Source organism: Simochromis diagramma, unplaced genomic scaffold (assembly GCF_900408965.1).
Source record: "Simochromis diagramma unplaced genomic scaffold, fSimDia1.1 OVJJ01000293.1, whole genome shotgun sequence".
Taxonomy (NCBI): domain Eukaryota; kingdom Metazoa; phylum Chordata; class Actinopteri; order Cichliformes; family Cichlidae; genus Simochromis; species Simochromis diagramma.
The window spans coordinates 22,360,308-22,381,351 of record NW_024386801.1 but is presented as its reverse complement, the minus strand read 5'-3'; the positions used below and the strand labels follow the sequence as shown (position 1 = coordinate 22,381,351).

The 21,044-nt window shown below is 40.6% G+C and overlaps 1 protein-coding gene and 1 long non-coding RNA gene across 4 annotated transcripts; one reads left to right on the top strand and one right to left on the bottom strand.

The window, feature by feature from the left end:
* The first annotated feature begins 420 nt into the window (after nt 1–420).
* LOC120730284 (bromodomain-containing protein 1-like) lies at nt 421–15,319 on the top strand. Of its 3 annotated transcripts, none has more exons than XM_040026572.1 (12): nt 421–1,030; nt 2,552–3,936; nt 4,399–4,555; nt 4,649–4,777; nt 5,189–5,317; nt 6,847–7,159; nt 7,343–8,074; nt 8,188–8,317; nt 9,538–9,668; nt 10,692–10,786; nt 12,962–13,116; nt 13,713–15,319. In XM_040026572.1, exons 2-12 carry the CDS (start codon nt 2,570–2,572, stop codon nt 13,897–13,899), a joined length of 3,525 nt encoding a protein of 1,174 aa, XP_039882506.1. In that variant the 5' UTR covers nt 421–1,030; nt 2,552–2,569; the 3' UTR covers nt 13,900–15,319. The 3 variants fall into 3 exon arrangements, with proteins under 3 accessions (XP_039882506.1, XP_039882505.1, XP_039882507.1); XM_040026571.1 differs by having other exon boundaries at nt 422–1,030; nt 7,343–8,080; XM_040026573.1 differs by lacking the exon at nt 10,692–10,786 and having other exon boundaries at nt 424–1,030; nt 7,343–8,080; nt 13,713–13,842.
* Nucleotides 10,967–20,822, bottom strand: LOC120730288. The gene is made up of 3 exons (XR_005695077.1): nt 20,743–20,822; nt 20,417–20,496; nt 10,967–13,398 (listed from the first exon to the last, which is right to left on the bottom strand). It is a non-coding gene; the product is annotated as an uncharacterized LOC120730288 (long non-coding RNA).
* Nucleotides 20,823–21,044: the final 222 nt, after the last annotated feature.

Genomic DNA, 21,044 nt, shown 5'->3' with positions numbered 1-21,044 from the left:
CCGCATTTATACTGGTGCAGTTTTTACTTATTATATATTTTTTTAAAAAACACGAGATATTTTTTCAGGATCATAAAAATAGATCAATATATGGTTGACTGATATTATTGGCAGTGCCAGAAGTATACATAAAGGTTGTCAAAAATCATTTTATGCAAAGAGAAACTACCAGTTGTAGTCGGTCACAATCACTAATGAGAAGTTAATATGCCTTCGCCTTCTCAGGTTAGCATTGTGGAACTTTCAACATCACTACCTGAGTATATATTTGGGCCAGTATGTATACTTATAAATCCACATGGATTAGAGAAAATTCAAAATAAATTCAGATTCAGTCATAAAAGATATTAATATACATTAAATGTATATATTTAATGCAATCATTTAAAAGAAAAATAAAATTTACAATCACAAACACATATGGCTCATAGTTTTATATTCCTTGAATCGTAATTTACCTTTTACTAAAGTGCAGTGGGTAGGTTCAAAACGTCTTTCAGACGACCCCACAAGCGGTTAGCGTGTGTACCATATGGAAGCGATGTGGTCGGAAAGTCCATACCCTTTCGATCGGTCATCTGTTGGATGCCAGAACGACTTTAATGTTTTTAATAATCTTTGCGTATCGTATTTAGAGACCATATGCTCGTATTTAAATATGAAATAATAATAATAATAATAAATATATATACACTTCCTGGTTTGCGTGGTGACGTCGCGGCATAGCGACTCACACAACCGCATTGTTGTGGGGGAAGAGAAGCTCAGGCAGCCGCTGAGCCCTGCCACTTCTTACTGCTTTTCCACAGTCCCAGCGATCGATTTTAAGCCTCATATCCTAGTATATCACTTGAAACCGCTCCCGTCGCCCTGGATACCTGTCGGTTACTTCTAAGGTTCACTCGGTTCAGCGCGAGCCGCGGTCGCCTTTGGATGACCAGACTGAATGTGGATTTAACTGCTGCTTCGCTCCGCAGGCCGCACCGCCATTGCTGCTGTTTTTATAAGCTTAATTCTTGAAAATAGCGAGGTAAGTTTTACCTCACTCTCGTTTTACCCGTTTAATGTTTTTCCCTGTACCCTGGATACCTTTAAGTTAAAAACCAAACAGTGCTACTCATAGAAAAAGACAACTTTTTTAATTGAGGTAGTTTCTTGTGTTGGTCGCCATATTTCCTTCCTCTTCAAGTCCCTGTAGTAGCAGGCTAATGTTAGCCCGGTTTCTGGACGGACTAGCAACTAGAGAGGCCACCGCCTGTTTATTAGGGGGGACAACATGGTTGTCTTTTCTTGTAACCCGCCAGTGTTTGATTGGTCGTTCTAAAGCAGGTTCGAAACATAGCACGGATCACTGTCTAGACGGACTTACCGTACCTACCCGTACCGGACATGGATCTAGTAACAAGCTGCAGCTACATGGAGCCGCTGTTATTCAGGAAACAAACCACACAGGTTGCGCAGATCGGAGGCTCCTTGTCTTCGGCATTGCTGCTTCCTGCTCTCGATGCATTTCTTTCATTTGTCCAGTGAAGGTTGAAGGTACTGTTAGCGCAGCCGGCTGAAAGCGCATTGATCTCACGAGTTAAAGGTGCACCAGCACACGTTGGAGCACTATGTTCAAAGCTGCTAGCTTAACTTCACTTGCCCTGGTTTAAAAAATAAAATAAAGTGTGTGTGTCGCGAAGGTACAAATCTAAGTAATAGCGTTATTTGGGGGGAGTTGGATTTCAGGGAAATCGATATACATATGCAAACATGGCTGGAATAATTCATTTGATAATGGTTTACCTGGCCAATAATAGATACGCTTGGAAAGTAGGTTTTGGTGGTTTTCTTCGTCTATGACATTTAACTATATCTTTCACGTTTTGGTTACAGAAAGATAGATCTTTTTAATGGTGTGTCAACAAATTCATAAAGAGCACAAGAAATTAAAATCCAAGTAGCCCCAGTCCTGATCTGTTTTTCTGTAGCTGTCAATGGATCAGATTTACTGTAGGATTAAAATTTACGTCACAACTTTATTCTGGATCTCACATTAAGGTTTTTATTTAATATTTACTAATTAGCATTTTGGAGTATTTTGATATGATTCCCTAACTAATGTAATGAACAGGGTTTTGTTTAGCAACTTTAACATAGCACTCCTTTAATATAGTCAAAACAATTGCACCATCAGGATCAAAAGACAGCAGTCGGTCATTTAAATGTAGAAGGCTTACTACTACTTTAAATTAGGCTTGACGAAGAAGACACAAAATACAGAGGTGAAAACTTTGTTTCGGGACATTTTTTCCCTTATCTGTAAACAAGGGTTGGAAGATGTGACAGCAGCCAGTTGTGTACATGCAGACATGTACAGTGAAATCCATGACATGACAGCTTTCTCAGCAGCTGCTAGATCAGCGAGTTATTTATAATAATAATAATAATAATAATAATAACTTAGATTTGTGTAGCGCTTTTCAAGAAACCCAATGATGATTTACAAAAGAGTATACATTTTAAAACATATATTTACACATGTGTTTCATTGCTTGGGTTTTTTCAGGGTCTTCATAGCTCAAACATGAAGAAGAAAAGTCGAAACCAACGCCCAGCAGTGATTAAGAGAGAGACTTCTCCCATCAAGCCATCGCCCAACCGGGAGACACTGACATATGCACAAGCTCAGCGAATGGTGGAGTTGGAGGTGGATGGCCGTGTACACCGGCTCAGCATCTACGACAAGCTGGATGTCATCACAGATGACGACCCCACAGCTCAAGAGATCATGGAGTGTAACAGCAACAAGGAGAATAACGAGAAGCCCCAGCAGGTTCTGGTGCGCTCTGTCCGCCTCAAAAACAACCAGCAGAAGAAGAATGCAGCTCTCACCACCTCACATGGTGGTAGTGCCACTCACAGCAGTGCCAGTGGCCTATTGGAGCCGAAGGTTAGAACAGTTGAATACAATCTGCCAGTGGTACCGAAAAGGCCAGCAACCTACTACAAATACAGTGAGAGGACACCTGAGGAGCTGGATGAGGAGGTGGAGTATGACATGGATGAGGAAGACTATGCCTGGATGGAGATCATCAATGAGAAAAGAAAAAGTGAGGGCATAAGTCAAGTGTCGCACAACCTGTTTGAGTTTCTCATGGATCGCTTTGAGAAAGAGTCATTCTTAGCCACGCAGGGTCAGAGTGACTTGCAGTCACTTGTGGATGAAGATGCTGTGTGCTGTATATGCATGGATGGAGATGGAGCCGACAGTAACGTCATCCTCTTCTGCGACTCCTGCAACATTGCCGTGCACCAGGAGTGCTACGGTGTGCCATACATCCCCGAAGGCCAGTGGCTTTGTCGCCACTGCCTCCAGTGTCCGACGCGACCGGCTGAGTGTGTTTTCTGCCCGAATCGAGGAGGAGCTCTGAAGAAGACAGATGATGACCGCTGGGGCCATGTAGCATGTGCCCTGTGGGTGCCCGAAGTTGGCTTCTCGGACACAGTTTTCATCGAGCCCATTGACGGTGTCCGCAACATCCCACCTGCTCGCTGGAAGCTTACTTGCTATCTGTGTAAGGAGAAAGGTGTCGGCGCGTGCATCCAGTGTGACAAGATCAACTGTTACACCGCCTTCCACGTTAGCTGCGCCCAGAAAGCTGGTCTCTGCATGAAGATGGAGCCCGTCAAAGAGGTGACTGCATCTGGTGCCACCACTTTCTCTGTGAAAAAGACTGCTTACTGTTGCAGCCACACACCTGAAGGCTGTGACCGCCGGCCACTCAACATCTATGAGGAGCCCCACCCTAAAAATGGAGCCTTTCACAAGCGAGCTGAAAAGAAAGGGAAGGCCAAGGGCTGGCAGAAGAAAAAGAATAAACGAGCAGACCCTGAACCAGAAACGGAACCTGAAACGCCGACCAGCTCTGGACCTAGCATTACTGCTTCAAGGTAACAGTCAGCCTTAGCTCACCAAATCAACACTCTCTCTCCTTGGTGTTTTGTCCTCTTTATTTCATTTGAAATTATAATTTTTTTCTGCTTCTAATTTTAGTTGAGTGCTATCTAAGGTAGTGATTTTTAATACATACAGAAAACAGTAAAACTGTATGAATCTGGAAAAAGTAAATATTGAAAGTTTAACTTGAGATAAGTGATATTTATCAGTAGTACTTCAAGAGAACTTTGCCAGCATTATTCCAATATAGTGGAGTTAAAGGTTTTTTCCACGGCTGTGTCAGCAGTGATTTTTATAAGAGATGAATACAAATACAAATACAAAGATATCTGATTGGTCAAAAATGACAAGCCAGAGATCTGACAGCATTTTAGAGCTACGGATAAAATATTATCAAAAATATTATTATTATTATTCACTGATTAATATTCCCCTTTTCTTCTATGTTGGGTTAGTTTTGATACCATCCTCAACCAGGTATCAGTTCAGAGGAAGCGTTCATTTGTTGAGGGGGTGCTGAGCTACTGGGTGCTGAAGAGGCAGTCAAGGAACAATGTGCCCCTAATCCGCCGGTTACAGGCCAACCCACAGCCGCCCAAAGCCAAGAAGACGGTCAGTTCTGTTAACGGCTAGCAACCTCACACAGTAGGGTATTGTCCTTTTTAATGTAGTTCTTGTTATTGAGCTGACGCTTGTTTCCTGCAGGACCATATGGAGTCTAACCAGGCACTGAAGGAGCAGTTGAAAGAGTGGCACCGCCTCCGTCACGACCTGGAGCGAGCCCGCCTGTTGCTGGAGCTCATCAGGAAGAGAGAAAAACTGAAGAGGGAGGAGGTAAAACCCTTTCAGCATTTACTACTTCACGATTGTCTAGTGCAGAGCTTTATTCCTTTCATCATTTCTTTTCAGGACACACACATTTATTCTTAAGTTAAAGCTAAATATTTTACTTTTCATTTACTACTCACTATTGTAATTATATTTGTTCTTGTTTAGTTAACTCATTACTACCCACAACATCCACTGATTAGTTGGACAGCTCCTCACAAATTTGACTACTTGACTGTTAGTCTAAAACCTTTTATGTGCCTCAAACACCCAATGCGCTAAAACATAAACATCGACCCCAAAATGGGATTTACTGTATACACACATTCGGTTTTAATAAACATTGACCTTGGACTCTTGATAACACCTCATGCCATTCATGTGGATTAACATTGTTTGGCTACCTTCTTTCGACAGATGAAGCTTCAGCAATCAGTGCTGGAGGTCCAGCTGACTCCCTTCAACATCCTGCTGAGAGCTGTGCTCAGTCAGCTGCAGGAGAAGGACCAGTACAGCATCTTCGCTCAGCCTGTCAGCATTAAAGAGGTCAGCAGTTGTTCATTATTCACTTTAAAACAGTTTAAAGCAAGTCTTTTTTCCCCAGTTCAAATGAAATGGCTAATATATAACGACATTTAGCAACACCTCTTTTTCCTGCCATAGTCTTAGTCAAAGATGTTTATTTATAAAGTCTGTTTAACATCTACATAACTGTATTAAACAAATCAAGTGTGTCTCCATCATTATACTAAAAGTAGTTCACTGAACCGAAATCACCAGTTCAAGAAGACCCAATTTAATGTGAAAGTATTCTCATTTCAGAAAACATTTCACGCATTGCATTTGAGATGACTAGCTTTTCATTACATTATAGTGCTCTATCAGTTGCTCTAAGCAACAGTTGCATTCCTTAAAAGCATACTTTCCATTGAAACTCAGGAACGATGTCCCATGTTCACATGATGAAAATTTCAGGATAATGAGATGCACTGACACCAATTTGTTAATGAGTATTGGTTTCGACTAATGGTAAAAGTGTAAATAACATACTACCAGGGATATCAGGGATCACCGCCATATCACCATATTTGCAAGTTTAGCAGTAGATTGTGTGGTATAAAGCAGAGCTCCTTGTGTTATTATGTGGGACAAGTCTGGTTCCACCATGTTCAACTGGTACAGACAGGGTTTCAGGCCCGTGTACTTCCACAATGTGTATTTGGCTCCACACTCTCTTCAGCCTAATTGAAGAATATTTGTCCATGTGCAAATAGAGAGTGTATGATAGGGGCCTGCGATTCAAATCAGCGATTCCTGTGCATCTGTGGTATTCTCTCTACTGTTTTCTTTTCTTTTTTTCCTTTTTTTATTTTATTTTATTTACAGTGATATTTACCACGATGAAACATCCATCCATCCTCTTCCACTTATCCATATCAGGGTCATATCCCAGATACCATAGAGCAAGAGGCAGGGTACACCCTGGACAGGTCACCACTCAGAGCCATTCACACTTTAATCACTAGTTAACCTAACCCCACTCATTCCATGTCTTTGGAGTGTGGGAGGAAGAGAGAACCCGTGCAAGCGCCACACAGAAAGGTCCCAGCCAGGTGGTGAAGTCAAACTCAGGACCTTCTTGCTGTGAGGCAGCAGTGTTAACCACACAACACCGTGCTGCCCTGACAGTGAAACATGTAGCACGGATTCCATACCTCAGTATCAAGTGGGTTGTATGAACAGCTAAACAGTGAAACGAATGGCACCTTTTGTGCCAATGATCGAAGAAATGCAATTTGTTTATGTGAGTGCAAAGCTTCTTGATATAAATGAAAGCATGCATTGTTTTCTAAATTTGGACAACCTGTGTTGCAAAGGTTGACCATTTTGAGCTTTAAAAATTGACATCCAGGTTCTGAAACTAGTGCCCAAACCGATCATCCGTAAAAATCAAGCTTTAGAGGGTCAAGGCTCAGTACCTTCTAGCGTGCCTTTTGAAAAAGGGATATCGTGAACCAGAATTTCTTCCTCCTCTTAGACTGCAGCATCTGATGTCTGTTCTCTGTTCTCTGCAGGTACCTGACTACCTGGATATCATCAAGAACCCTATTGACTTCTCCACCATGAGAAAAAGAATCGATGCTCACTTCTACAGGAGCCTGGAGGAGTTTGAAGCAGACTTTGACCTCATAATATCCAACTGCATGACATACAATGCCAAGGACACCTTCTTTTACAAGGCGGCTCAGCGGATGCAAGACCATGGCGGAGCCATCCTTCGCAGGGCCCGCAGAGAAGCAGAGAGGATTGGCTTCGACTTCCCCAGTGGGTTGCATCTTCCTGAAGTTCCGAAACTGGAGCCAACACCGCCATTCACCTGGGAAGATGGTAGGCTTATAGTGCTTTATGAAGTAATAAATATCTGAAAGTGATAAGTAACTTATCTTTAATAGTTATCTCTTAAGTATATTGAATAATAATAAATATTTAAACAGTGAAAGTGTGAGTTCAATAGTAAAATAGTCATGTAATCAGGATAATGACGTGGTTATATGTCACTGTCCTCCGTAGTGGACCGCTTACTGACTCCCACGTACCGCCAAAAGACTCCTCTGGAGGATCAGCTGAAGGAGCTCCTGGAGAAACTGGACCTGAGCATAGCCATGAAGCACAGCCCATCCCGCAGCAAGAGGCTAAAGCTACTCAAGAAAACCATCACGGAGGTCCGCAGTGAGATAAGCCTGAAGAATTCCCTGCCACCACAACCCTCTACTCCAGATCCCAGCCCATCTCCTGCTGAATCTGAAGACCAACCACTACGAGAACTGCTGGCAGATCCCAGTATGCCACAGGAAGACAAGTCTTTACCTCCACCACCATTAGAGACGTTAACCTTACCATCCCAAATTTTGCCTATGGACTTGGACCCGACCCCCGTGAAGCTCACAAAGCCCTTGGACCAGACACCCACAGAGTTTGAGGACGTCACCAACACATCTACCTCAGTGCCATCGGACACCCCTAACGGGCACATCCCAGAGTCGTTGCTCCCCAAAAGTGACCTCTACGTGGAACGCTATAACCGGAGGACCAATGTGCTCTTTCGGAAGTCAAAAAGTGCTAGCCCACAGAAACCACCCCGGACCCAAGAGGTCTCCTCTGGGTCCCCCCCACCCCTGGGCGCCAAAACCTTCCTGTCAGTAGTGATACCTCGATTGGAGACGCTCCTTCTGCCAAAGAAAAGAAAACGCAGCAGCAGCGCTGATGGTGAGGACGACGAGGAGTCGCCGATCAAACGCCTTGGTACAGGTGCCAGTCAGATATTAATTATTTTGTTTCAATTGCAAACAATGTCTCGCTGGTGACAAAAAGATTCAGTGAGTTTAAAACAATTCTTGTATTATTATCCCTCTCAGGAATGGCAAACGGTTTTGTGGTGGAAGAGGAGGGTGTGGTCTCACAATCTCCCCGTTTGCTTGAGCCACGCCGACGCTGTGCCTCCGAGTCGAGCATCTCTTCAAGTGGAAGTATCCTTTGTGACACAAGGTGAGTGAGAAAAGAACCAACCAAATCCTGAGTGGCTATGCTTATTTTCATAATTTTGTCCTTCACTTCTTCCAGTGTTAACATTGTGGTGACCAAGTTTATAGTATAATCAGAACAATTAATATATGCGCCTCCAAGGCGAAAGGTGCCAAGACACTTTCTGTTTTCAAACCAAATTAGTTAACCGTCAGTTGCACACAGAGGTTTTCCACAAATGACAATACTGTCACAGTAAGTCAGCTTCTGTGGTCAACACCAGACCTTTAACAAACAAAAGATCATAGCAACAAAAAACTCATGAGGCAAAATGAAACGACTGAAATTAAAAAGGTGCTTGTTTGTGGTTATAACATATAAAAATAGTAGAATAAAAAATGTGATGACTTTAAATTACAAAAACAAAAGTCTTGATAGTGTCTATAAAAAGAACTAACCAAGAACAGTCACAGGTGTCACAGCTGGTTTATTTCACGTTTTCTTTGGTGTGTGGGGAGACGCTGACATGCGGAGTTTAAAACGGGCTTCATTTTGCAGTGGATGACTTTTTAGCTGGTGGAATAAATTTGTGGTGCTGCTACCTTTAGTGGCAATAGTTTTACGGCATCCTTCTTGTGAAATCCAAATGATAGTCTCCATCCCTCGCTCGTCTGAAACTCCTGCTGCGATATGTTTTTCCTTATCTGGTAGTATATAAACACACATGCTCAGTGCAGTGTGCCAGGTAGAAACATTTCTGGTTGGGAGCGGGGGATTAATGATGCATTGGATGCATGGGAGAAAAAAAAAAACTCCTAGTGAATCCCATGCAGACAGCTTAGTATTGCCATGGCAATTTATAATTGTTTTAACCATCGTACGTGGAAAACTTGCAATAGATCAAGTATATTCGATATATCACCCACCCCTAGTTTGATGTATTATCTATTAGCTTATATTTTGTAAAACTAAAAGTTCTTTTGAAGTATAAAATTTGATATTTAATAATTTGGAACAAAATGTCATCATAAGACAATGTCTTTTTAATAATATGAAGTAGGTTTCTTTTGGTTTCACTTGCTTAACTAGATTTGGAGTTTGAAAATGAATTGGTGAAGACAAAATTAATAATTGTAAGTCAATCATTCCAGCAGCTCATACATGAGGTTTATATATATATTTTTTTTAAAAAACAAAACAAAAAAAACATTTTCCTCATTGACCTTTGCTCCTGCATCTTTCAGGACCGTTATCCTGTCTAAAAGTGGTAAAGGGCGACCGGCCACCGCTCGACGTAGCACTGTGGATGACAAAAGCACTCTAATGACCTGCATTGAAAATGGCGAGTTCATCAAAGCTGCAAAGATCTCTTCAGGTGAGCCGATCAGCTCTGGATTGTGACCTAATGAGTGTGCATGAAACAGCTTGGCAAGCTTTGATTTGTCATTTTTTACTTCTGTCTTCTGAAGGCATTTACTAAACTAATTAAAGAGTGGCTCTTTATTGGGATACTAATACTTCTTATGTCCAAGCATGCAGCATTTTATTAAATTAATTTCTTGCTTTCATGTTACATCCTCACTTTTCTACTTTTACACCTGTGTAATACAGAGCAATTGAAGTTGAATGAGTCATGTTGAGTGTCATAGGTTTTGATGTAAAAATCCTTTAAATAGAAATCCTTGAAAAGGGGTTACTACAGAACCATGAAATCACCGATTCATCAATGGAGTCTTCCACACTGGTTCTGAAACTGAGGTTAAGTGGTTCATCAGGTACTGGATTTAAGTCAGCATATTCTGCGCTCACACTGTGAGTTCAAGCTACAAAGGAAGTTGTGAACGCAGGAGAACAACAGAAACGGGAAACCGCGGATGGACGAGGTGGAAGTGAACTAAAGACTGGTATTTACTTTGTGGATTCAAAGCGAATTATACACTCGTGCCCGTCAGCTACATTGTACTTGAACTGATGTGGTGCAACTACTAAAACTGCATTGTTCATCATTACTGCCGACATTAATGAACATTGCATTATGACAGTCTTGAAGTTAGGAAGTTGGATTGATTGTGTGTGTGTGTTTGTGAGAGTGCGTGTGCAGTTTGTTTTTGAGTGTGAGTGTTTGCAATGGTAAAAGCAAATCTAAAGAAAGTTATTTCCTATGCCATTCATGAAAAGTATCAGCAGTACGTGAACTTAATATATAAATTAACACGGACATATTTATATTAAAAAAAAAAAAGACCCAGTACCCACACATACATACAATATACACCCTAAAAATGGTTTACATGGTCTACTTAATAGAAAGTATTATTGGCGGTGTGTGTGCGTTGAGATTGGTTGTGCTCTCTGTTGCAGTGTATCCTTCATAACTTGCTTGTTGTTGTTCCTGTAGAGGTGTGGAAACCCACTGCTGCTTCTCCATTTGTTCTGGAGCCTCTTAAACTAGTTTGGGCTAAATGTAGTGGATATCCCTCCTTCCCTGCCCTGGTGAGTGAGTGTTAGTCCCCTCTGTATCTCATTACCCATCTGCCCCTCTGCCATTGTCCATCCTGTAGCTCGTAATTTGTGCTCATGGCCACGCAGGAGCTTCCAGCTGGCTGATAGTGGAATGGTTGTTGTTGTCGTGTGTAGTGTGGGTCGCTTCGCTCTGGGTGTATTGGGCTTGACTTGGCCTTGCATGCTTGTCTCTCTGAATGCTGCCTTCTTTCACCAGGTTATGCACTTCTTCAGCTTTTTTTTTTTCTTAAAAATACTGGAAATCAAGTGCTTTGAATTAGAATACAGAAAACACAAAGGACATGGAAGTGACTAAATATGTCAACAAACAGGGCAATAATTTAAGATACATCAGTTGAAAGAAATCTCACGCATTCACACAACTGTCAGTTCAAGATGGGGGATTACATTGGATTAGTTTATCTAATTTTACAGGCTTCTGCAGATTGTTTCACTTGTGTGCAGCATAATAAAAGTCAGCTCCCTAAATTTAGTATTAGGATAATGAATTTCAGGGTCAGTGAGTCATGGAGCCGCAGAGCAATGTGAAATTGATCTCTAGTTAAAGGATAGTCCCTGAAAGTTGGCCCTCTTGGGCAAAGGATGAAATTTCCCTCCATAACATGCATTGAGAACCAGGAAAAAGGCTAAGTGTCACAATGGTAAAGAATTGTTCCAAAAAGCCTGGATCCTTCTCCTGATTGAACCACAAGTTAATCACTTAAGTTGGGCCAAGAACCCACCTCTGCTAAAAAACGTCATGCTAACCCCATCCATAACATTTTGTGTAAATCTGCTAACAAATAGAAACACTGAACCAATCCCCCTTTTTGGTGGAATTAACAAATAAAATCCAGTAAAGTTATTTTCAACAACTACCTCCCAACTTTCACATATGGAAAGAAACAATGCATTCTAAAATCCATCCCCTGTTACCAATGACAGGGTGGAAAGAGACTGCGCTGAAGGGTTTAAGGTCAGAGGCAGTCTAATGCAAATACATTACATCATCATGTATAACAACAATTTGCTCCTTGCAAATCTGGGCAGAATAGTCTCTTTAAAGAGCTTAAGTTCATTAATATGATTTTAAAATACAGTTTGCAAGTCAGAAACAAAGATCTTTCGATCAGTGTCACTTAAAAAGAAAGTCACTTTACAGGAACTGTTAGTTTGTATAGAACAGCATCCTTCAGTTTTAGTTACAAACTTTAAAATTAGCAACATGAAAATCAAGTCCACTTATAGTTAAGCATGTAATTTATTTCTTACATTGTCAAAAGCCTTAGCTAAATAACTTGGCTGGCACAATGTCAGTGTCATGTAAGACTTACACTGCTCACACAGTACTGTCTAAAAATAAAGACAGTACTCTGTATTTAATTGGTATAATATTTGCCAACTCCTTAGTCTGAATGGCTAACAAACTGGGGTGTTTTTAGTCACTGCACTTAGACATAAAATGTAAGTCGAGTAGTCAACTTGTAGCAGGGCTACAAATAATGTCTTTAGCTTTACTTGATCAGCTAGAATGGAAACGAGTGAAATGAGAATAATTTCAATTAGGGAAAAAAAAAAGCTCAGGGTCAGATTTTTCTAATGCAGAAAACACTTTCAAATATGCCCATCCAAAAAAAATAACATTCATTAAAACATCACATCTACTGTAAGAATGAAATAGAAATGGAGTAATTATAGAACTGTTTAGATCTTCTCTATTTCCTTTACTTCCGAGTGGAGACAAAGCTAATTTTGCATTTTGAATTCTTTGATCGAGCTCAGTAGGAATTGAGCCATTTGGAATTAATAGTTTTTTGGACTTCTTAGTTATCAGTACCTTTTACAGAAAGATTTTCCCCCAAGCAAGACGTGGACAACTTACAGCTTAGATGTGGAGTTGATGGCAGAAGCAGATATTTAACTCTTCAGAGAAATGGCACTGACTTGGTGATGTTAGTGGGCTGTTCAAATAACACAAACAAACCAAAAGTAATGTACTTATCAAGACAAATTAGTATTTTTGCAATTTTTCAGCCAGCCATTTAAATTAAAAAAACAAAACAAAACAAAAAGTCCCAAACTCCAGGTGCCAATTTTTGGCCACATGGTTTCCTGCGAGAAGTCTGCCTCCCTCAGTGTCCCGCTCCATTTTCTTGGTCTTCACAGATCATGGACCCCAGGTCACGGAGGACAATGTGTCGGCACAGCGGGGTGGAGCTTCCCCAGCCACCGTTGGACGTTCTCAGAGCCGGAGAGCGGATGCAGTTCAGGTCCGCAGAGAAACTCTTCCTCGTCCACTTCTTCGACAGCAGGCGCAGCTGGTGAGCAGCCAACTTCTTTCACTGTTAGCTGGGATTGAATTAATCTTGCTTAAACAAAACAAGTGATCAAGACAGATTGTACATTTGAAACCTATTTAACCTGGAAAGCAACATTTGATCCACTCTAATCTACTCCTGCTGTTGTCGACGAGCTCCACCAGTCATATCTGTGGCGAGCCAATGTATGAGTCACTGTAGCCTGCTTAATGACAGCTTTTTAATGTGTTCATAATAGGAAACTTAACTATTGTGATGTGGTCCCCAAACAGTTTTTCCAGAGACCTAGTTTGGGAGAAGAGGGGGGAAAAAAAAGAAAAAAGGAAAGCTTCACTTTAACAAAAATTTACTTTTGTACTGATGTTGTTTAAGAGTGACTTCTGAGACAAAAAACAAAACACATTAGCCACTTAGGACAAAAAAAAAGGTCTGTATTATGTCAAATTATTACTATATATGTAAAACAAAACCAATTTAGACTGATCAGACTACGAAAGAGATGCTGAACTGCATTCTGTGTTTTGTACAAAAGGTCTTGAAAGGAACTCCACTTTGTCACATGTGAAAACATTTTCCAAAATGGTCTTCTCTCTCATCAGGCAATGGCTTCCTAAATCCAAAATGGCTCCCTTTGGCGTCAATAAGATGCTCGACAGAATGAAGCTGATGGAGGCTCGGTCGTCCTCTGTCCGAAAATCTGTGCGACTCGCCTTCGATCGAGCCATGAACCATCTAGACCGAGCTAGAGAGCTCGAGCCGAACACTGGCCTTGGTGTCACGATTTGAAGCCCCGCCACCTCAAGAATCCTCCCATCTCTTAATCATGTTTTTGTCACTGCAGAGAACACGGTGTCTGCTGTATACGCACAACACAAACACATCTTGTTTACTATGTCCTTCAAACTGGAACCAAATCATTTCCACCCTTCCTCACACACAGGTTCCACCTCTCTGAAATACTGTAGCTTGAAACAGTTGTTCTTATTTGTCAAGACCTATGCAATGAAAAACGTCTTTGTTAGTGGATTCAAAAAGTTGACAGGGGAAAAAAAAAAAAAAAAAAGAAATCAAATCTTGGCTGCGAGGACTGAAAAGTAGCAGGTCTAAACCTGTTGAATGTGGCAGAGTTTGGCCTCTGACCTCCTTAAATGTGCTGCAAGACTGCTGCAATCTCACTGCCATGAAATTGTCCATCATTGTGTGTGACAGCAGCAGCTCCTGTAAATATCCTGTACAAGGCCTGACACTAATTTATTCATTCCCTCAGTCAGTTTTGGTACACAGCATTCTGATATTTATACAGTGAGGTGATGATCCGCGCTGTCAACAGCACTGACAGTGTTGGGATTTCTGCTGGTGCTATCTCTACAGAGAAAAATCAAACATGCATACTGTATTGAACCTTTTTATTTCACCTTCTTTTGTATGTTTTTTTGTAAGTTATTGAGTTCTCAAGCTTCAAGTTCTCATCTTTGGCATTAATGTGTTTGTGTGTGTGCTTCTTTTTTTAAAATTCTGAATGTTTTTACTGGACTACTTTGGTTTTTTTTTTGTTTTTTTTACTGTTTGTACATATTTATATAACATCTATAAAACTCTCAAAGTTTAAAATGCCCAAAGTGCATCATTCACACCAAAACAAAGGAGAAAAAAAAGCTGCCCACAGGTTCCCCAATTATCTTTTATGGGGTTTTTATTAGATTTTTTTTTCAGGTTTTTGGCCTGTTTGTTTGCTGTGATGAGTTCAAGTCTTCTGTAAAAATGTCATAGAATCACCTTCTCAACCTGGAGTGGAGAGTCAGCTGTAGGCGAGAAGAGAATGTGCCTGTACTAATTTATTGTAAATTCAAAAATGTATATGCATTACTTTATAGAGAAAGTAAGAAAATACTACAGGTGCACTAGGAGTCACACATAGAAGCCCCTTCTCTTTTACCTGTGTCAGTCTTTGTTTTCCCATATTGATAGCATTAAATCTGAGGGGTGAGGTGACAGTGTTTGATGTTTTATTTTGGCAGGGTAGCAGTGGGTAGACTTCCTGTTTTCTTTGGTCCTTCTGAATGTGGATGTTGTGTGTAAATAGATTTGGTACTTTAGCTGATTCTCTGGGAAAAACCACAGTTAACAGGGAACGGAACCCAGCTGACAGCAGGCTGGTGGGATTTTTATACTAAAACACTGAAATTAAAATATGTTATTAAATCAATCCGAATGTCTTCTGGCTTTGTTTTTACACATTTTTCATTCAGACTTTACAAGAAAAAAAATCAAGGCTGTTTGCCTGGTTTTATAGTACTTGTTATACTGAGAAGTTTTTATATTGAAAATAAAAATTTGAGTAAACAAGTTCAGCAACTTCCCTGTATATCACCAAGTGACCATTAGATGGAGCCATTGCACCTTAGCTGATTAAAGGAAATATGTCTTATTAACACAAACGAGAATAATAAATGCAGAACTCAATGCATTGTAGCCATTTGGGAACAGGGATAAGTCATCTATTCATTCAATATACTACATCACCATGACACTGTTTGACAACACAAATCAAAGTTGCACTACTTTATAGAGACACGTGCTTCTTCTGATAATGTGGATAGAAGTTGTGCTTTAAGAGCTGGAGCTTCCAAAGTCTGCCTGACCTCAACTTTTCTGTGGATGTTGTTTTTGATTTTAATGTCAGGTCCACTACATTTTCCACATGCCTTCAATATGAAGTCTGACCACTTTAAGTGTTAACTGAGCACTGAAATGTCACAAAAGAAGGAAGAACCATTTCCACAAATTACTGCACTAATTTTTCAAGTGAGAAAATATAATTTCATTCAATATTTAATTGCACTCATTTGCACTGTGAGTATGCATTCACTAGAAGAAGAAGAAGAAAGAAAAAACAAAACAAAAAAACAAAAACAAAACACTACTTTGAAAGACTATGATTACACAAATGAAAAGTCATTCTGCTCCATTCTTCAAACTGGCTGCCATTTGTTTTTATTATCATTGCTGATTCAGTTTTGACAGCCGTCTCTCAAATGTTTTTCTGATGACTCGTTAACCTCCAATTAGAAGCAGATATTTTATTGTCCAGCTGAGCAGTAGACAGGGTCCAGGGGTTTAAATGTCTTTGAAGTTGGAAATTGTTAATTACCCGTTTGGATGGATAATTAACAATTTCTAGCTAATCAATAAACCTAACACGTGTTGACAACAATGCAGCCGCCACTGCTGCATATACGATGCTGGCTGAATCAACCAGCTTGCATCTGTTTGTTTGTGTTGAAGGTCATGAAACTCATTTTCTCCAAAGTGAAATCTAAAAAGCTGAAACAGTTTCTCTAAAATTCTGACAAAAATTCTGCTGAAATCGCCGTCCTGTCAGCACCAGTTGGATTCCTGTTTTACTATGTAAAAATCATGGTGTTTGATGCAGCATCACTCGAGCCCTAACCAATATCCTTGTCAGAATACAGTTTTTAGTTGAAGTTTGTGTTTTGTTTTCTTTCACTTAAGCCAAGAGGTAAGGATAAAAGTGAATGTGCATTCATGTGTATGGAGGAGGATTTGGAGGACTGGGCCCTGTTTCAGGAAGCCGGTTTAGTGGAAAAACTGAGTAAGTATACCCTGAGTTAACGAAAACTCTGGGTTTTCGGTTTCACAAAGCGAGTTCAGATGAAGCCTCAGTGAGTCACCATGACGACACACTCCGTGAAGCTAACCTGCCCCCTAGCAGGTTTACTACAACTAACCCTGACTGTCTCCGCCCCTTTGTCGGAAACCTGACAGTAGGAAGGGTCGGACATGGCGTGCCCCTGCCTTGAAGAGCCAGTAGATCGTGAAGCCCGAATTCTCTGCAGAGCTCTCCGCCGGGAGAGAGTGATTAGAGCGCGTTTGGACATTTTATCATTTCCTGATGATTTTCTGTGCGAACGTTACCGTTTCTCAGCACAATCTATAAGTTATTTGGATAACATCCTCAGGCCATATATTACGCATGTGACACATCGCGGACATTCTCTCAGTTCATTACATATTATTTGTATTGCACTTCGGTTTTTTGCAAACGGGAGCTTTCTGTATAATATTGGTGACGCTGAGCACGTTTCCAAGGCTACCGTCTGTCGGGCAGTCAGGAATGTTACAGTTGCACTGAAACGTCTCCTGTACTCGTTTGTGGTGTTCCCCGGTCACAGACCCACAAGATTTATCAAAGAGGGATTCCACAAAATTGCAGGTATCAGGATGACCAAAACTTAATTTATGATGTGGTGATACTTGGACTACTACTTAAATTTTACATTTATTTTCAGGGTTCCCAGGCGTGATTGGCTGTATAGATGGCACTCACATTCCAATCATTGCTCCTTCAGTAAATGAAGGAGACTATGTGAACAGGAAGTCTTTCCACAGCATTAATGTACAGGTACATAGTTCCCTGTAGCATTTCAAACTAACAGATTATTTCATTATAGTAATAGATGCTAATTTGTGTTCTCTGCACTGTGAAGATCATATATGATGCTGCCAACATTATCACAAATGTGGAAGCCAAGTGGCCAGGCTCTGTCCATGACTCAAATATTCCGTGAATGTACACTGAGCACAAAATTTGGACATGGTGAGTTGAGAATACTTTAAAATATATAAAGACTAATTGCTTCAGGGACATTTGAACTGAAGTGTATCCTCCTGTCTTAGGAGAGTTCACTGGCTACTTGCTTGGTGATAGGGGGTATCCATGTTTACCCTATTTGCTTACCCCTTACCCTGACCCTGAACCGGGCCCACAGCAGCGATATAATCTGGCTAATTGCAGGACAAGAGCCAGAATTGAAATGACTATCGGAATGCTTAAGGCCAGGTTCCAGTGCCTGCAAAGACTCAGGGTCACCCCAGAAAGGGCATGTGACATTATTGTGGCCATGTGTGATTCTTCACAACATTGCCACAATTAGAGGAGAACACTGTCCTTCTGAACCAAACATCAGCAGTGATCCAAACCATGAACATCCTGACCCTCCCACGGACATTCAAGATGGAAGCGCAGTCAGAGACACCATATGTCACAATCATTTCTTTTGACCCATCACCTCAACATGTTGAAAGAAGAATAAACAGATTTTGTGTTCAACTGGCTTTATTGGTCGCCTGTGTTTCCTGTACACAAAGTATTAAAAGATGTAAACCTCATAAAGTGTCTCTGTTGCTTCCTCTGTAACAGCTGTCAATGTTTCTTCATTATTTTCCTGTAGTAAAGAAATAAACAACATTGCTGTTCTACTGTAAACTCATGTAATCTGTGGAGTATTACTCACAACTGCATGTTGGTCTGGCTCAACAGGAGGCTGCACCAGATGCAGTACACCACCACCATCAACTGATAGTATATGAGGTTTATACAGGTCACTTATAACTTACAAGGGACCAAATGGCAATTAACAAACATACCAATCACCTTACACTTCATTGTCATATTGCTCTCAAAGACAACCAAGACTGAGGGAAGGCAAAATCAGTAGGAAAATAACTTCACTACAAAATAATCCATTATGGTAAAGAGTTTATCAAATGAATGAGTAGCACTGCAAAGGTGACTGAAGACAGGATGTATGCACATCATGTCTTATTTTGAATTTACCCCCTATGTAGGCACTTGTGTCTTGCGGGGTTATTGACTCAGAGGATGTCCCCGCAGAGATGCCTTCGGCCACAGGGCGCCCACTGTTTTGGCTGAGGGCCAACTGCTCAGCCTCTGTGAGTGGTGGTGGTGGAGGACCCCCACCTGTTTTTCGGGCCTCCGCTTTTTTTCTGTTGGCTATAACGGGTCACATTTGAGCATACAGAGTAAGCAAATATGTACTTGTAATGTGCTCAGATAATTTCAATAAGTGCTTACAGAAAGAAAATTAATGTAGCCTCTAACTGCAATTGATTTACATGGGACAAACAGACCAAGCACTATGGCTCATAATACAATTACACCTCACCTGTTTGGACTATATTTTTATATTTCATTTTTACTTGCTGCCAGAAACGTTTGGGGCCTGTTGGGTTGCACCTGCGCTCACATCACGTCACAAAATAAAATGTATAAAATAAAAAATAAAATATAAATAACATGTTAAATTGGTGGAAATCCCTAGATCAATGTTTAAATTAACACTCACGCATTGACTCTGTCGGCTATGTTTTGCCATGCATGCTCCCTTTCTTTCGCAGCTGTGGCTGTGTTACTTTTTTCCGCGGAATTTGCATGTTTTCGGCATATGGCTGCCATCAGAATTTCGCCGTCAAGCGCTGTAAAATACATTGACCGCGCCTTCTTTCCCTCCGTCTCCATGGTGACTCGCTGAATCTGTGCTCCGCTTATCAGGGCTTTATGTATCCTCGTGCGCGCGCTTAACTTGGGGTTAGAGCAACTCCGCGTTGATTGAACTACTTGTTATCAGCCTTTCTGAAACCGAATATTCCGAGTTGGACAGTTCGGGGTTACTCAACCGTGGGTGTCGTTTTTCACTCTGAGTTTTCTAAACCGGCTTCCTGAAACAGGGCCCAGATCAAGTCTAAAAATTCTGGGGGATTGGAAGGTTAAAAACACAACCCACTTTCAATATTTTCCTTGTTACAGGGACAATACAGCTAATGTTGAGTCCACAAGTTCACATAACACAATCTTATTCTGGTTGATGAGATGCCATCCCACAGTGGGTAACCATCAGGAGGTGGTTCCATACTTGTGGTTCCTCTACATGCAGAAGGACCATTAACTCAATAAATTGTTATATTGCCAATATGACAAATCATCCAGTCCAATAAATGATTAACATGAGTCAATATCAGAGTAAAGAAAGATTGTGCACGTTTGTCATAGACATAGGGCATACACTCACATCTTACACTCAACCCAAAAATGCATTTTCCTTACAAATGTGCCACCATTTTAAGGGAAATAACGCCAATAGCATAAGATTTATTGCCTAGAAGCGCTGCTACAACAAAATAATCATGGTTTCACGAAGTGTGCCAAGTTTAATTCCTTCCTCTTGGAGGTAAAAAGGAAATTAAAACACAGAAAGGAACTTTAGTCTGAAGTGATGCCTTTAGTTGAAAAAATAAGTTTTTAAAATCAAGAACTCTGATAAAATCTATTTAGTGTGCACTTTGCACAAGTCTGAGCTGTGAGGGATTATGCTTAAAACTGGGTTAATATAATTCAGTTCATTTGTATTTGCCAACTGACTATTAAGAATCTTGCTAAAATATGTAGTTTAAAAATAAATAAAACCAACCACTGCTGAGATACCTGGAGTATTCCATTAGTGAACAAACTGCTCCCAATATATCAACAAAGCCTAGAGCTGGAGGCAGCCACCCGCCACAGCACTAAAAACAAAGAGGACAGAACAACAAATATGAAAAACACAGTTATTAAACAGCTAAATAAACAATACTTCAAATGAAAGCTAAAAAAAAATAAATAAATCCCAGAATAAACAGCAGTCAGTGCTCCTGAAAAAACAAAACATAAGTTAGCTATGGCACCTACAAATTACTAAATGGAAATATACCAGTACAAAACAAAACACTGGAGTGGGTAAAACTATTAAAAAGTCCACTATTTCAGCTCACCAGGCAAAAGTATAAATCAGTTCAACCCACAGGGGAGCCGAACCAGAGTCCAGGACAATGGCAGGAAGCAGTCCCCACACCTGGCTGCAATCATCTATTTAAGCCTTTGTATTCCCCTTATGATTGGCTGTTCAACTGCTACACCTGTATGACTGATTGTAAATCCAGCAATAAACTTTGAAATGAACTGTAACCAAACACTTTTATAATTGTCTTTTTTCTTGGCTTGTCCTTTTTAAATCTCTAAATAGGACTTTTTTTGCCAGCTCAAACCTTATCAAGTATAAGCTTCATAAAGTATT

Excerpts from the sequence above, each read along its gene's own strand:
- LOC120730284 (XM_040026571.1), top strand. The coding sequence starts at position 2,570 with ATGAAGAAGAAAAGTCGAAACCAACGCCCAGCAGTGATTAAGAGAGAG. Across the intron at positions 4,556-4,648 it reads CGCCCAAAGCCAAGAAGACG|GACCATATGGAGTCTAACCA; the intron begins GTCAGTTCTGTT and ends TGTTTCCTGCAG. Across the intron at positions 7,160-7,342 it reads GCCATTCACCTGGGAAGATG|TGGACCGCTTACTGACTCCC; the intron begins GTAGGCTTATAG and ends TGTCCTCCGTAG.